Here is a 14192-nt window from a genome sequence, read left to right on the forward strand (position 1 = left end):
TATTACAATTCTTGTGGTTTCTACAAATGTACATTTTCCAGTAGGTTTGAGGAGACACTTGTTACAGGATTTGCTCAACAAATGGAAGGTCCTCTGTGTGATCCCATGTCTCCCAGGGGAATTCCCTAATCCTACTTCGGACACTGTTTTTGCCCATTGTTTCCTGTCTTTGTGTTGCAATTGTGTGTCATTAGCAGCATGTAGATTTTATTGCTGGATGCAATACTAATATTTTAATTTTCCAGTAAGAAGTATGTCTATGACATTCTGTGTAATGAACTATGGAATTGAGACTTTGATTACACTGACACTTGTGTTTCTGTGGCAGCACCAAGCAAGAGCTACTTCTGTCTCCCTTGAAAGGAGATTGCAATTGCATTACACTTACTTGTTTCCCAAGTTTTTCATTACTTTATTTGTTGCATGATTTTTAGAGATTTTGAAAATCCACAAGTGCAGCTCCAGTTGAAGCTGTTGGGATACAATTGAAAAACATGTTCTTAATAACCATGGTACCTTTGCTGTGGTAATAAGGAGAATGTCCTGTACCTGAATGCCAGAGTAACTAATCTCCTTTAGGCCAGCTGTAAGGCTTGATAGGATGTTCCAGAGCTGAACTGCTTTAGATTGGCAGCACACCTGAGCTTCTGATGTCATCCAGGCATTTAAACTTGTGTTTCCAAGCTGTTTGCCTACCAAGTCACAGGCTCAAACGTCTTTGAAAAGACCTAAGAGGACCATCCTTTTCTACTGTAGAATGCAGTAACTCTATTTTTGTTTATGCTATTTCATAACCTGCTTTTATTGACAGGAATTCTGAAAACACTTTCTAGAGGAGACAGTCTTATTAATGGATAGTTGGTATGTTTTTGTTAAAAATTAAGCCCTTATGCTTTTTGTATTCTTTTTCTTGATTAAATATTTGTGTTGTTGAGGAATGAAAACCATGAAAGAGGTTGGGATAGCATAAAAGGTAATTAAGATTTATGGCCAGAGTGTATTCAGGTTCCTCCTACGCTTCCACTTTCCTCATGTCAGTACTTTCCTGACATGATTTGGATACTTCTACGTGCTGTTATTGAACTTTCACCAAGCTAAAGGCTGTTCATAATAAAAGTGAGTGCAAGTGCTACTTTAGCAGAATCACTGTATCCAACTTTTACTTTGGGTCAGAGTTTTTTTAATCTAAGCATATTAAAAATTCTGTAGGGAAACTTTATTTTCGTGTGCCTTAATTTGCTACTGTCTTTTGGCACACATTTATTATTTTGTCTTGTATACTTTGATTCTGTACTCCGTAATTTATTGGAAAGGTAATATATTTAAATTATATAAAATATGAAGATTGTTAAGATACTAAATCTTGACATTTTCATCATGGAAAACATAAATCTCAAAAGTAGAATGATTTTGCTTCAGATTAAGGGGTACATTGTCTACATAAACAATCTGCTCTTGTGTTCTGAAAAACAGAGGTGTATCTTATCAAGAGATCTTTAAGAAAAATCTTGTTTCTATTTTTCTAATACTGATTTGTCTGGTGTTTTCAAGTCCTAAAGTAAAGCTCCTTGTTGCATGGAAGCAGCTTTGTTTGTGTATTTGCCTGGAAATGGTTTGCTGTCAGGTAGGGATCCCTGGACACAGTGTATTACAGAACTAAATTTAACTCCTCTGCTGTTCTGTTACTTGCAGAAGTGATCTAACCATAACTAGTGTTAAGGATTACAGTATTCATAAACACCAGAGATTAAAATTAGAATGTAGTAACTTGTGTCCACTGCTCTGCAGGGCTGGTGGTATTGACTTTTGTCACCTCAATGTCCCAGTTTCACACAGAATGTCACTATTTCAGATTTGCTCTTGATGACAACACTCAGAGCTCTGTGCTGGAAGCAGATGAAGCTTGTAGAAATCTTTAAAGAAATAACTAATTAACCAGAGCAGAATGGGTCACCTGTGGTCTGAGATAATCAGTTTGGGCAAATTCAGCCCAAAACGTTGGTGTAACTAGACTGTAAAGAGCTTAAGTTTGCAGAATGTTTCATGCAAGGTTCTTCCATGAACTCAGCGTGCAACAGTCCTTTATCAGAATTCTTGTCTACAAGTGATATAGGCATAGGTGAGGTTTCTGTTGATACATTTTATTTTAGTGCTGAATGCAACAACACAAAGCACAGGCAGGTTGAGATCCTCTTGAATGATGCATGTAAAGGAAACTGCATGAAACTGATACTGTTGATAAATTTGCATGGCTCTTCAGTACACTCAGCAGGCAAAGGAAGCTGGAGGCAATTTGTTTGGATGAAAAGGTATCTTTCCAAAATAAGCTTTTACCTGCCTTATTAGAGTTGCTCTTAATCGTGACCTGAGCCTCATGGAATTCTTCTGTACTTACAGCATAGTAAGTGAACTCAGAGCAGGCCCATGACCAATCTAATAATTAGATATCTCAGCTTGTTTTATTGCTTGTTTATGAGTCATCCAGGTTTATCTTAAAGGCATAGAGGAAATGTTGTTTCTGTTACTGACCAGAGTTACTGTATTATGTTGAATAAATTCCTACGGAGTGAGTAATTAATTTCAGTGTACATCTTATGCTCTTTCATGAGATACATATTTCAGAGACACAAAATTTATCACTGTGGCTGGTTTGATAGCCTTCCTTTAGCAAAGGTCAGTGCATACGGTTTTGGGCAAAGTTAAAAATACTATTTTTCCCTCTTAAATTATACCTTGTTCACTATGTAATGCCGTTCATAAAAGACTGAGAAAAATTCCATGGATTATTGGTTTATATGTTGAATGTTGGTTAATATATTTCTTCATCGTTCTCCTCCAACTTCTAGTAATTAAATACTTTTGAGCATCATAAATATATCGAGTCATGTTTATAAGCCCAGGCTGAGAAACATCATCTCTGTGTGTTCCAGGTTGTGAAGCCTCAGACTGACTGTATCATATTGGAAGAACTTTGTTCTTCATACTCTTCTGCCAATAATTGTAATCGATATCATAATTATACCCCATCTCTTCTTTCAAAAATTAGCCATGTGCTTGCATTACCTATACGTATGTATGTAACTAATTACTTTGACCTTTTGGTGCTCACCTGTTTTTTAAGATTGATAAGCATCCTCTTGCATTTGGAGTGTTTCTGGTTTTTTTTATCTTTTTCTTTATAAAGCCCAGTGCTTGTCGGTCTACAAGTGTGTTAGATTAGTTCTTTCTGAGCTAAATAGAGAGGTGGCCACACCTGAGATGCTGTGTCCAGTTTTGATTCCTGCCACAAAGAAAGATGCAGACAGGCTGGAGGGGTGCAGAGAAGGGCCACAAAGGTGATCAGAGGACTGGAAGGTGCCATAGGAGGAAAGACTGAGAGAACTGGGTCTGTTCAGCCTTGAGGAAAAAGATTCTTTGAGGAAAGGTTTAGAGGAGACCTTTATTACCATGTTCCAGTATTTAAAGGGTGATTATTTCCTTGTAAAAGAGGTCACATGGAGGAGGGGTAATAGCTACAGGTTGCTCCTGGGGACATTCTAATTGGTCACAAGACAATTTTTCGCAAAGAGGAACAGGCAGCCATTGGAATAACCTCCCCAGGGCAGTGGTGCATTCCCCAACATTGGACACTTCTAAGATCTGGCTGGGCAGGCTGCTGGACCATCTTGTCTAGACAGTGCTTTTGCCAAGAAGGTTGGGCTGGCTGATTCTCGTGGTGCCTCCCAGCCTGGCATTCTGTGATTCGGTGACTGTGTTCCACAATCAAGGCTTCTTTCACTTTGGACGCCATACAGTGCATTTCTTTCCTAATGATGTCTCCCGCAGCATTACCAGTGATATGGGAAAGATAAGCTATCTTTTTGTGTCCTATGGCAGGGCAAACAGCAACAATAATAAAATTATAAAGTCACTGAACTCTAGTGATTATTCATTTCGTCATAAAGTTTGAGATATATCACAATAAGATAAAAACTTAATCTGTATTAACTTAAAGTAATCTCCACTGCTGTTGTATTACAGACCACCAGTGCCAAGAATATGCCAAGAATAATCTTGGCATAAGTAAAAAGTTCTTTCAGTCTAAGATGAGTTAGGGAGGGGAAACAAAAAAAAAAAAAACAACAAAAAAACAAACAAGCAAAACACACCAAAAAACCCCCACAAAAAAAAAACAAAAAAAACCAAAAGAAACACAACACCAAAAAAACAAAACCAAAAAAACCCCACAGAACAAACAAACCTGGGTAGTTTTATTTTCTTGAAAAACATCAGAAACCTCTATGTGTGTGTTCATATCAAGCTAACATTCTGTATGTTTGTTCCATTGCGCAGATCTTTATTATATGCAAACATTTCCAGTAATTTTTATTCAGCATCTCTTCTTTCCTTACTGTCTAAGGGGAATATGTGATGCATATTCTTGTTTTAAAGTTTCTTTTGTGTGTCTTATACCTTATAATGCATTATTTTCTCACTGACACTGGATAGAACTCCCAGTTTATTCTGGCGAGAGATTAAAAGACGCTAATAGTGCTTGAAAGCTACTCTGTTCTCATCACATCGACTTAGAGCCCTGGATAACTAACACAGGAATACTCCAGGTTAAACTGTACTTTGGGGGGAATTTTTTTGTCCATTAAAGTCTACAGCAGATTCAAAGCCAAATAAGAGAAAGAGAATTTTCATGCTTTGTAATTACAGATAGTACACAGTAATAACCAGCTGGTTGTTGACATAAAAGCACAACCTGTATATGCAAATGATGCTCTCTTGCCTGTCATTAGAGACAACAGCATTAAAAATGATGCAGCAATAGGCAGTATTTGCAGCAGGGATGGAGGAGGTGTGTCCCTGATGCAGACAAAAAGAACAGTGACAAAAGAAAATAAGCTCTCAAGTCAGCATTCTAAACTCCATTGTCAGTGCAGTAGCAGCTGCGTGTGGAAATGAGGCAAATAGAATTTGAAATGAAGAACTGGAAAAGAAATTGCCACTTGCCTGCATGGATAGAGACAACTATTGGTCCTGATTGCCAATTAACTGGTCTGTTTTTTCTGACAGCTTTGATAACAGGTCAAAAATGTGGCAGGAGCTGCTCTTGGACCTACTCACTTCATCTTTTGTGGTTTCTTAGTCACAGTAACTCCTCTACACACAAAGAAATACCACGATGGTACCAACAGTAATCTGTATCTTAGTTGGATGTGGATGATTTCCAGCAGAGTCCAGTGAATTGTCTTTAAATTGAAAAAGCCTTCCAGGCATAGAAAGCAGGCTAGGATTACGTAAATATTGTCAGTTCACATTAAGCATATTTTCAAAGACTAAAAAGAGGATCAAGGGTGCTTCATCACCATTAAAACAGTGTTTGTACCTACCTTGTCCTGGAGCAGCAGGAAATGGTTTAATGTAGGCAGACTACAGAAAATCCAAGTGTCATGTGAACGGCCTCGGAGTACAGAGAAATGTTCTCTGAAAATGAATATGCTTTTCAGCAGGTAGTCATAGTGGCAAGACACAGGTACCTCTGGAGGCTAAATCTTGTCAGAATTGCTTGTGTCCTGAGTCATCTTGGGTGGTGATGAGCCTGGGCGTGCAAGGTATTTATTAGCTTAGCTAGAAGGTCCCTGTTTGTGGACTGGAATTGTCTGAAATGTCTGACTAGTTCAGGTGTTGTCTCTGAATGTTCAAACTCTGTCTTTCCTGAATGCCCAAACCATAATTGCAGCATTTCTGCCATTTAATTGACCAGATAATTTACCCTGTAAAGATATCATAGGCTATTTAAGGCTGTCTCTTTAGAGCAGTTATTAGCTTTATTTTTCTGCTTCATTCAAGAACAGATGTTTCTACTGTGTAACTGAAATAATCAACGTCTTTGGAAATCAAAGATTGCTACTTTATGAAATGTGAATGTGATGGAAAATCTGAATTATTTATCATAAAAGGGCATGAGAGAAACTAATTGCATGCAACTTTGCAGAAATTTATAAGATCTGAGTCATGATAATAGTAAATAGTTAAAAAACATTAATGGTGCCAGGAAAAATGCTGTTGTCTTTGATACTTGCATAGCTAAATATTTCACTTATGCTTTGTCATGCCATTTCTGTATTTCAGAGGAGTGTCATCTGTTTGGGTTTTGGAGGGTTTTTAGATTTGGATCCTTTTAAATTTCCTTAGTAATTTGCATTTAAATGTTTTATTTTTTCACTAATTTTCCACAGTTCTCTATTTCTTTAATTGCCACATCAGGTTCCCAGTGAAGGTACATGCACTCCAGAAACATCTGTGTGAAGGGTTATTTTTTTTCTGAATTTATTTTTTAAGGGTTTTTTCTTTTCAATCTAGAGACTGGTACATGCTGTTAGTAAGCTTAGCAAAATGGGTAAGAGGGATTTTAGTACTTAAATAAAACCTAGTGACATGAAGGAAAAAGACTTAACTTGCCACCCACACTCGGGGCCAGATCCTCCTCCTGTGTGACCTGCAGGAGCAGTCCCAGTGAAGACACAGAAAATACTAACCCAAGTAAAGTAGGCAAGATCTATTTAAAACAACCCACTGTTGTTTAAGAACTCTGCTTATATAGCACAGTGGAAGAAAAAAAATTCCACAAAGGTGGGAAACAAAGGTGCAGTATTTCCTAAAGGCAGCCAGCATAGTTCATGGTTAAATCAATTGTTGAAGCCGGGTTTCTTCTTCTTGAGTCTTGTCCAGTGGGTAACAGTCCTGTTCTGTTGGTATGTGTGATTTTTGGGAAAGAAGCAGCTGTGTATAGCAGATCCAAATATATTTATTGTGAGCTTGGTCATTCCAGGAATATTTTTTTTTCTTGCTCTAAAGCGAAAGCATTAAACCAGAAGGAAAACTTAGGCAAGTTTAGAACAACTTTGATGAAAATATTTATGTGAGGCGGATTTTTGCCACTTTTGGCTTATAAAGTGAAGCAAAGATGAAACTTGGATGTTTAGGGCAGGCACAACCCCTCCTGTAACATCCTGTGCTCTCTCTTTCTCCAGCCAGGTGCTGCTCAGGGCTGTGCTGCCCTGGCCTTGCCTTGTGTGTGCCAGTGGCACAGCGCAGGGGAAGATGGCAAATGCAAATTTAAACTTGTGTGTTGAGACAACTGTGTGACTTCTTTACAAAGCTGCACTTCCTACCAATAAATCCGAATCATCCTGTTGTAGTAAAGCTTTGATAAGAGGCAAAATCTTTCATAGGAGTTTATCAACCCTTGTGAAGGTACTTTGAGTTTTGTTCTACTTTTCTAAAGAGGTCAGCAGAGAAAGATTCACACTGAAACTGCAGTTTTGCTCAGTAAAGGCCTTCCTTCAGCTCTTGGACAGTGTCAGGGTGTCAGAAGAGTGGTAGAGTTCAGGAGGTGGCACCTCCTGGAGCAGTTGTGGAAAGGCTCCCCAGTGTTCACTGATTGCAGGCAGGTACTTGGAAGTGTCCCACTGAGGTTTATGTTGTGTAAATGTTGGAATGCTCAGTGCTTTGCACTGCTAGATCCCAGCACTGGCAGCTGCTTGGCAATGATACTGCATCTCTCTTAGAAATTAATGTTTCCAAAAAATGTTTGTTGAAGTGTGAAGAGGTTTTAATGCTGGAAGACCACTGGAGCAATGGAGGTAGGTTGTTAGGCAGTGCTTATTCTACGCAAATGAAAATATTAAATGTATGCAAGCAGATGCTGTTATTGTGAATTTTCACTCACTATTACAGTGCAAAGAATGGCTAGGTATTTGAGGTATTTTAAAGTGTTGTTTATAAGGTTTTAAGTGTGCCAGTCCTGAACACGTCGTTCAGGTCTGGTACTTCGTGTTGAATAGGTCAGTAACTTATATGTATATAGAACTACAGCCTGTCTTTATCTTACCTTTTATTATTAATTTTAGTTATTAGCAATTGAGGACAACACTTCTGCTGTCTGATGATGGAGAACAACATAACTACTATATCTCGTGAAGAGCTTGAAGAGCTACGAGAAGCATTTGAAAAAATAGGTATGTTTTAAATAAGGGAATCATAAGGATGCCATGAACACTGCAAAAGAAGAAATCTTTATGGTTCACTTGGTTTTGATAGGGCTGTGTTTTCCCTTTGTATTGCCAGTAATATCTAAAAAAATGTAGAAAGAATGTTTGCATAGAGCCCCTTAATTTCACTGGAACTACGTGTGTTAATTTCTTTCAACTTCAGCACTAAAACCTGAAACATTTTCTTGCAGGGTGGTAGCATTTTTGTGTTACTATATATGCTACATAATGGGTCTCAAAATTCAGTTTTTTTGAACTCTGTACTTCTAAAAAACGTTTGATTAAGCTTCAGGTGTTATATATTTTCATGTTATATCACTGACACTTGGTTCTTACTTTACTTACATGCTTTTGTGAACTAATAATTTCATTTATTCAATCAGATTTTATCTTTTAAGAAAACTTGGGGACTTTTTAAACTTTTGTAGCTAGCCAGTGTTAATAAATAATTGCACAATTTTGTATGCTTGACAGGATGTTTACAGATTAATCAGAGCACACAGAAAGTGTAAGAAATTATATAATAACTAACCCTTTTTTCCAGATTGCACTGCTGTTGTAAATGTTCCTACCTGCTTTATTTCTTACTTACTGCAGTTCTGAGGGGTGATGTGTCACTGTGCAGCTCAGGAAATCAAACAACCATGTTTGTAATAAGGCATGATGGGGAGAACAGGGTCATTTTAGGCAAGAAATTTTAAATATTAGGAGTCTTTAGTTGGTAAAGAAACTATTGGGAAACTATATTAGAGATTTGGAGGACCATGAGTAGTGTGGAGAAGTGAAGAGGGAATTATTTGGGTTCTGCCAATACGGGTGTCACATGATACCCAGTAGAGGGTCAGGAAGATTAAAATAAAAAGAACTAACTTCATGATCAATAACTGAACAATGAACCCATTGACTCAGGATGTTGTTGAGACCAAACAAAGAGTAGGAATTCTAAAGGGAGTAAGATACATCCATGGAAGATAATTCAAGAGCTGCTGTTAAACAATCATCAGGACATCTATAGTTCAAGTAGTTTATATCCTGCAGGTGCTGGAATGACAGACCAAGGAGAGCACTATGCATGTATCAGTCTACTGGGAGAGGTTAGCATAGGTAGAGACTCACTGGTGTTGTCTGACAGCTTTTCTATGTTTGGTTTTCCATCTATATTCCATCTTTTTCTCCATTTCCTGCCTGCATGTTTTCACATTTCTGCTTCAAGAATTGTCTGTACTGCTCGTAGCCACCGAGAAGCATTTTTTCCTTATGCTTTCTCTAAAACATAAAAAGCAAGCATTAGTTTTTAATTTTTTTTCACATTTCTAATGTCTCTATGGATAAAGTGCTTGCAGCTACATTGGCAAACTGAGAGAAGGCATTTATTTAACTCTCAGCTTGTCATCATGGAAACTTACCCTCAGTGAAAGATGAACCTTGAGAAATAAAATAGCTGGTAATCTGAGTGAGCTCATGAGCATGTCCTCTGCAGGTTAGACCATCCCTGTTATTGTGTGTGGCCTTACATGTCTGCAAGGCAGTGGATGAATTAATACATATGCACACATCAAGTTTGTGTATTGATTTTTGAACTTTTTATAGTATCAAAGCCACAAAATTATTTTTTTACTCTGTGTTTTTAATCTTTTGTCTGCAGGGAAAACGGGCTTCCTTATGAAGCTGTACAGAAGCCACATAGTGTAGTATGGATTACAAAACCATTACTATATAGCAATTAATTATGTCTGGAGATGAAAGCATATTTCTCTGCTTGCCCTTCTGCAATGAGAGGCATTCATCCACTCTGGTATTATTGGCTGAGTTCTGATACTAACACAATATGAAGAGAAGTTTTTTAACTAGTAAATGAAAAAAAACCCAAAAGTGGGACCACCTTGACAAGTCAGAAAAGTGGCCACGTCATCTGTTTCTGATTCATTGTGATGTTCTCTTAAATTTCATACAAATGCACCATTCATAGAGCTGGGAAAATACTATTAACTAGTATTTTCAGGAGCTTTAACATGATCATGATAATCACTGAAAATTGTTGTCAAACATGGAAAATATTAGCATTAAATATGTAAAACGATGGACATTATATCCTGCCTTACTTACTTGAATTTGATTCGACTGCATTTATACTGTGCATGAACTACAGCTTTTTTGCTTTTAAAAGTACTTCTCTTCATTGTGCAGCCAAGGCACAGGTAAGGCTATTTTACTAGAAGTGCTCAAATTCTGCTTGTATAAATATGTCTATAAATATATATATATATATATAGGGAAATATGCATAGATTTTAAAAAATAGGAACAGGTAATGTGGTTGATTCATTTATGTGTTACTTTGGATAAAAGTATGGGTGTGTGAAATGATTTTTTATTATACCAGGATGAATCCAAGACAGCTCTCTGCAAAGAGATTGTCCAAAGGTGAAAGTACAAAGGGTATTTTTGATTGTTTCTGTGCATTATTCATCACGAATAACACAAATTATACTCAATTTATTTTTATATGATACAGCCATTAATTTCTTTCCAAAACTTCAAACCTCTTGTTGAATAAAAGCATTCTGATACTTTGCTGTACATGAGCATTCCTGCCATGTGGCCTTGGGAGGCAAGTGTAAGTGAAGGTGGCCTCTCAAATTGCTCCTAACAGAGCCAGTTAATAGATTAAAGAAGGTCACATTTAATAAACCGATACAAATCATCCCAGACCTGTTCTTCACAGGCAAGCCAAACCACATAAAAAGTTGTAAAGAACAGAAAATGTTTATCGGATATTAGGATAAACAAATAAAATGCAGTCAGGCAGAGTTCTTGTCTATGTAGTTTTTCTTGTGGAAGTGTGCTTTTCTAATAACAACATGCATCAGATTTGAGCTTACTGATTGCAAATTGATGCTAATTGATGTCTCTGACATCAAGGTTTATAGATAATTTTGTTGGGAGTCTGAAAAAATGAGGAAGTCTTGCACCTCACTATTATCACATTTGCTGTCTTGTTATATCTGTGCTCTGGGATCATAAGATAGTTCCTGAGAAAGCATGTAACATGATGGCACAAGTCCTAGACAGTTGTGCCTCTGATCCACAAGCATTCCTTCATACTTACTTACCTCTGTGAGAGAAAGAAACACTCATCTCCTAGAACTGTGTTTACCATAAGTTAATATCACAACTTGTGCTTTCATTCTACAGATATTGACAACAGTGGATATGTCAGTGATTATGAGCTTCAAGACCTTTTTAAAGAAGCAAGTCTGCCCTTGCCTGGTTACAAAGTCCGGGAGATTGTAGAAAAAATCATTTTAGTGACAGATAGCAACAAGGATGGGAAAATCAACTTTGAAGAATTTGTCTCTGTAAGATGTTTTCTTCAGATGTTTCTCTAATGTCTGATATGTACTGAGAATTAAGTGGTACAACTAAATACTATTTTTGTATATAACTATTATTTTGTGTGTTCTGTGACAACTTAGAATATTCTGTACAGTTATTTTCTAATTTTTATCTTTCACACTCTTATTTAATTTAATGGTTCTGATTTCTGCAGCATGTGAAAGAGCAGTAGCTGCAATCAGTCTTGTTTTCTGTTTCCTCCAAGGTGGGGGGAAGGACTAGCATTGTAAGAACTGTTGGGTCAGCCCTTGCTCTGACAAAAGAGCAGACAATTAGATACCAGTCTGTGAATGCTCTTAGCAGTGCTTCACTATGCTTAATCTCTGTACTAAAGGCTGTTTATTACTGAGAGTGAGGTACAAGATTTCCCTTTCACTGAGCAGATTTCGAAGCTTTAGGCTTATCTAAATGAGAAGCACTTAATGGTGCATTTTAAAAGAAACAAGAACTTACCAGGCTGTTGGTTTGTGGGTATTTGGGGATGATGGTGTTTTGCTTTGAAGTTAGAGTACTGCTGCTAATTGCAGAAGGTTGCTTGTTGAATTAGTCATTGGCATTTTTTTCTGACATTCTAAACATGCAGATATTTGCTTCCAGGTACAAACTGTGTATTAGAGAAATAATTTGTTATCCAGTATAGATATTGGTATCCAAACTAATTATTTCTTTTTAGAAGAGAAGTCAATATAAATTTCAAAGAAAGTCAGTCAGGTTGACTACTGTGTCTAGACTACTTATATGAATTAACAGTTATTTGAAGGTACAATCAATCACAAAATGCTTTCTATTTTTTAAATTTCAGATAATCCAGGAATTGAAAAGCAAAGATGTTAGCAAATCTTTCCGAAAATCAATAAACAAAAAGCAAGGTATTACAGCAATTGGAGGAACATCAGCAATATCTAGTGAGGGGACACAGCACTCTTATTCAGGTAAGAAATAATTAAACATGTGCAAATGTTCCATGGAGAAAGACTCTTAAAATTTGCACTACAGAAAAAACAGAGCCTAATTGGAAACTGTTGGCAATTAAAGCAAATTACCACAGCAAAAGCATGTGGAGGTAGAGGAGGTAAGTGTGGGTGATAGTTTATTAACTCTGTTCAGTTGTTGCTTAGTTTCACTCTTAGTTGCACTTGGAGGTAAGTTGGGCATCTGTGTGAGAGCAAAACAAGCACCGACATCCTGTGGGAGGGGAAATGGCCCCTTTGGCATACTTCTAGTACAACTAGTCGAGTTTTTGCCTTCATTATATACTAATGGACTTTTATCCCTATATTCAGATAAGAAATGAATCCTTGTTTTATTTCCACAGTGTTAACTAATGTGAACTAAAACCTCATTAACAAGCCATCACATAATCCTGTCTGGATGGACTGGCCTCCTCAGCTGTCTCTGCCATTACAGAATTGTTCACTCCTACATGGTTTTTGCATAGACTGTCTCACTGAAGAAGATGCTTTTAATATTTGATCTGTTTCTTTCTACCTGTCCCTGCTGCATGTAATTTAAGTTGGTAATTGTGCCTAATTGCATTGCAGCTCCTGGGCAGAGTGTGAACCACCTTCTAGGATCATATTGCAATCAGCAATATTGCTACTTTTTTGATTGGCTTATTCTGGAATTTGTGTGGCTCCAGATTGTGTAAAGGGTCTATATATGAGGAAGATTTACTTTGATTTGCCAAACGTGGCAATATCCTCTCTTTCAGTAAAATTCCAGCATCAGCTGTACCTGGTACATCCTCAAAACAGGGGATATGCTCCATGCCAAAGGATGCTTGTAGGGCATGAGAGGTGATTCTTTAGATGCAGTGTTATTTTGGGGGGAGAGGAATGAACCCCTCTAGCACACAATTCACCTGACCTGGCCTCACCAGCCATTTCGTTTATGATGAGGGGAAGTGTGCTCTAGAATTCCACATTGTTTCCCACGGACAATGAAAAAAGTGTAGTGAGTCAGGTGCTTCTTGAGGTGAGGTGAATCCCACCTGTACTGTCTGGGAATTTGGATACTGAGACTTGATTGGCTGCGATCCAGATAAGCTTTTTTAGATACATAGTACTATATTATGCACTGAATATGAAAGATAATTTAAAACTGAGATATTAAGCTTTTTAAGTTTCTCAAAGCTAAAGACAGCTCAGCAGTTCAGGCCACACTCTGAAGTCCAGCAGAAGGCTGAATGAAGCACTGCATTTTAAACAAACAGCACATGGAGTGAGATGTTGCATCTTTCACATGAGACATTTTCCCCTCTTCTTTGTAATTGCTGAGAAACTGAATTTGAAGTCAGCCATGAGGATGCTTTCCCTATGATGTTCCTATGGTTTTTATGTTATCCTAAAGGAAAATCACCAGATACTTAAGGGGTGCAACAGGAGAAAGGGCAATCTGCACTTACCATTTTTTTGTTCTTTCTCATTGGTCTGATTTTTTAATAACTGACCTCTGTGAAACTAAGGGATTTTTGTTGCACATTAACCTCTTTGACCCAAGTATGCTGTTACTAGTGTTCATGGAAATGTTGATCTTTTATTTTAATGCTCTCTTTCTTTTCAGAGGAAGAAAAGGTTGCTTTTGTTAATTGGATAAATAAAGCTCTACAAGATGACCCAGACTGTAAGCACCTCCTACCCATGAACCCATCAGATGCCAGTCTGTTTAAATCCCTTGCAGATGGCATCCTTCTTTGGTGAGTCCAAGGCTATGAGAAAGAAAAGAAATGGTTAAATGCCGATGACAGTGACATGAA

The 14192-nt window shown here is 37.4% G+C and overlaps 1 protein-coding gene across 1 annotated transcript in view; it reads left to right on the forward strand.

Moving 5' to 3' along the window:
* Nucleotides 1-14192, forward strand: part of PLS1 (plastin 1) — a 41271-nt gene that overhangs the window by 11295 nt on the left and 15784 nt on the right. Inside the window, exons 2-5 of the mRNA XM_066326352.1 lie at nucleotides 7902-8009; nucleotides 11237-11400; nucleotides 12240-12369; nucleotides 14000-14132. Of these exons, the coding sequence (XP_066182449.1) occupies nucleotides 7937-8009; nucleotides 11237-11400; nucleotides 12240-12369; nucleotides 14000-14132 (500 nt within the window). The 5' untranslated portion in view covers nucleotides 7902-7936. The remainder of the gene's footprint in view (nucleotides 1-7901; nucleotides 8010-11236; nucleotides 11401-12239; nucleotides 12370-13999; nucleotides 14133-14192) is intronic.

The sequence above is a fragment of the Sylvia atricapilla genome, chromosome 10 (assembly GCF_009819655.1).
Source record: "Sylvia atricapilla isolate bSylAtr1 chromosome 10, bSylAtr1.pri, whole genome shotgun sequence".
NCBI lineage: Eukaryota > Metazoa > Chordata > Aves > Passeriformes > Sylviidae > Sylvia > Sylvia atricapilla.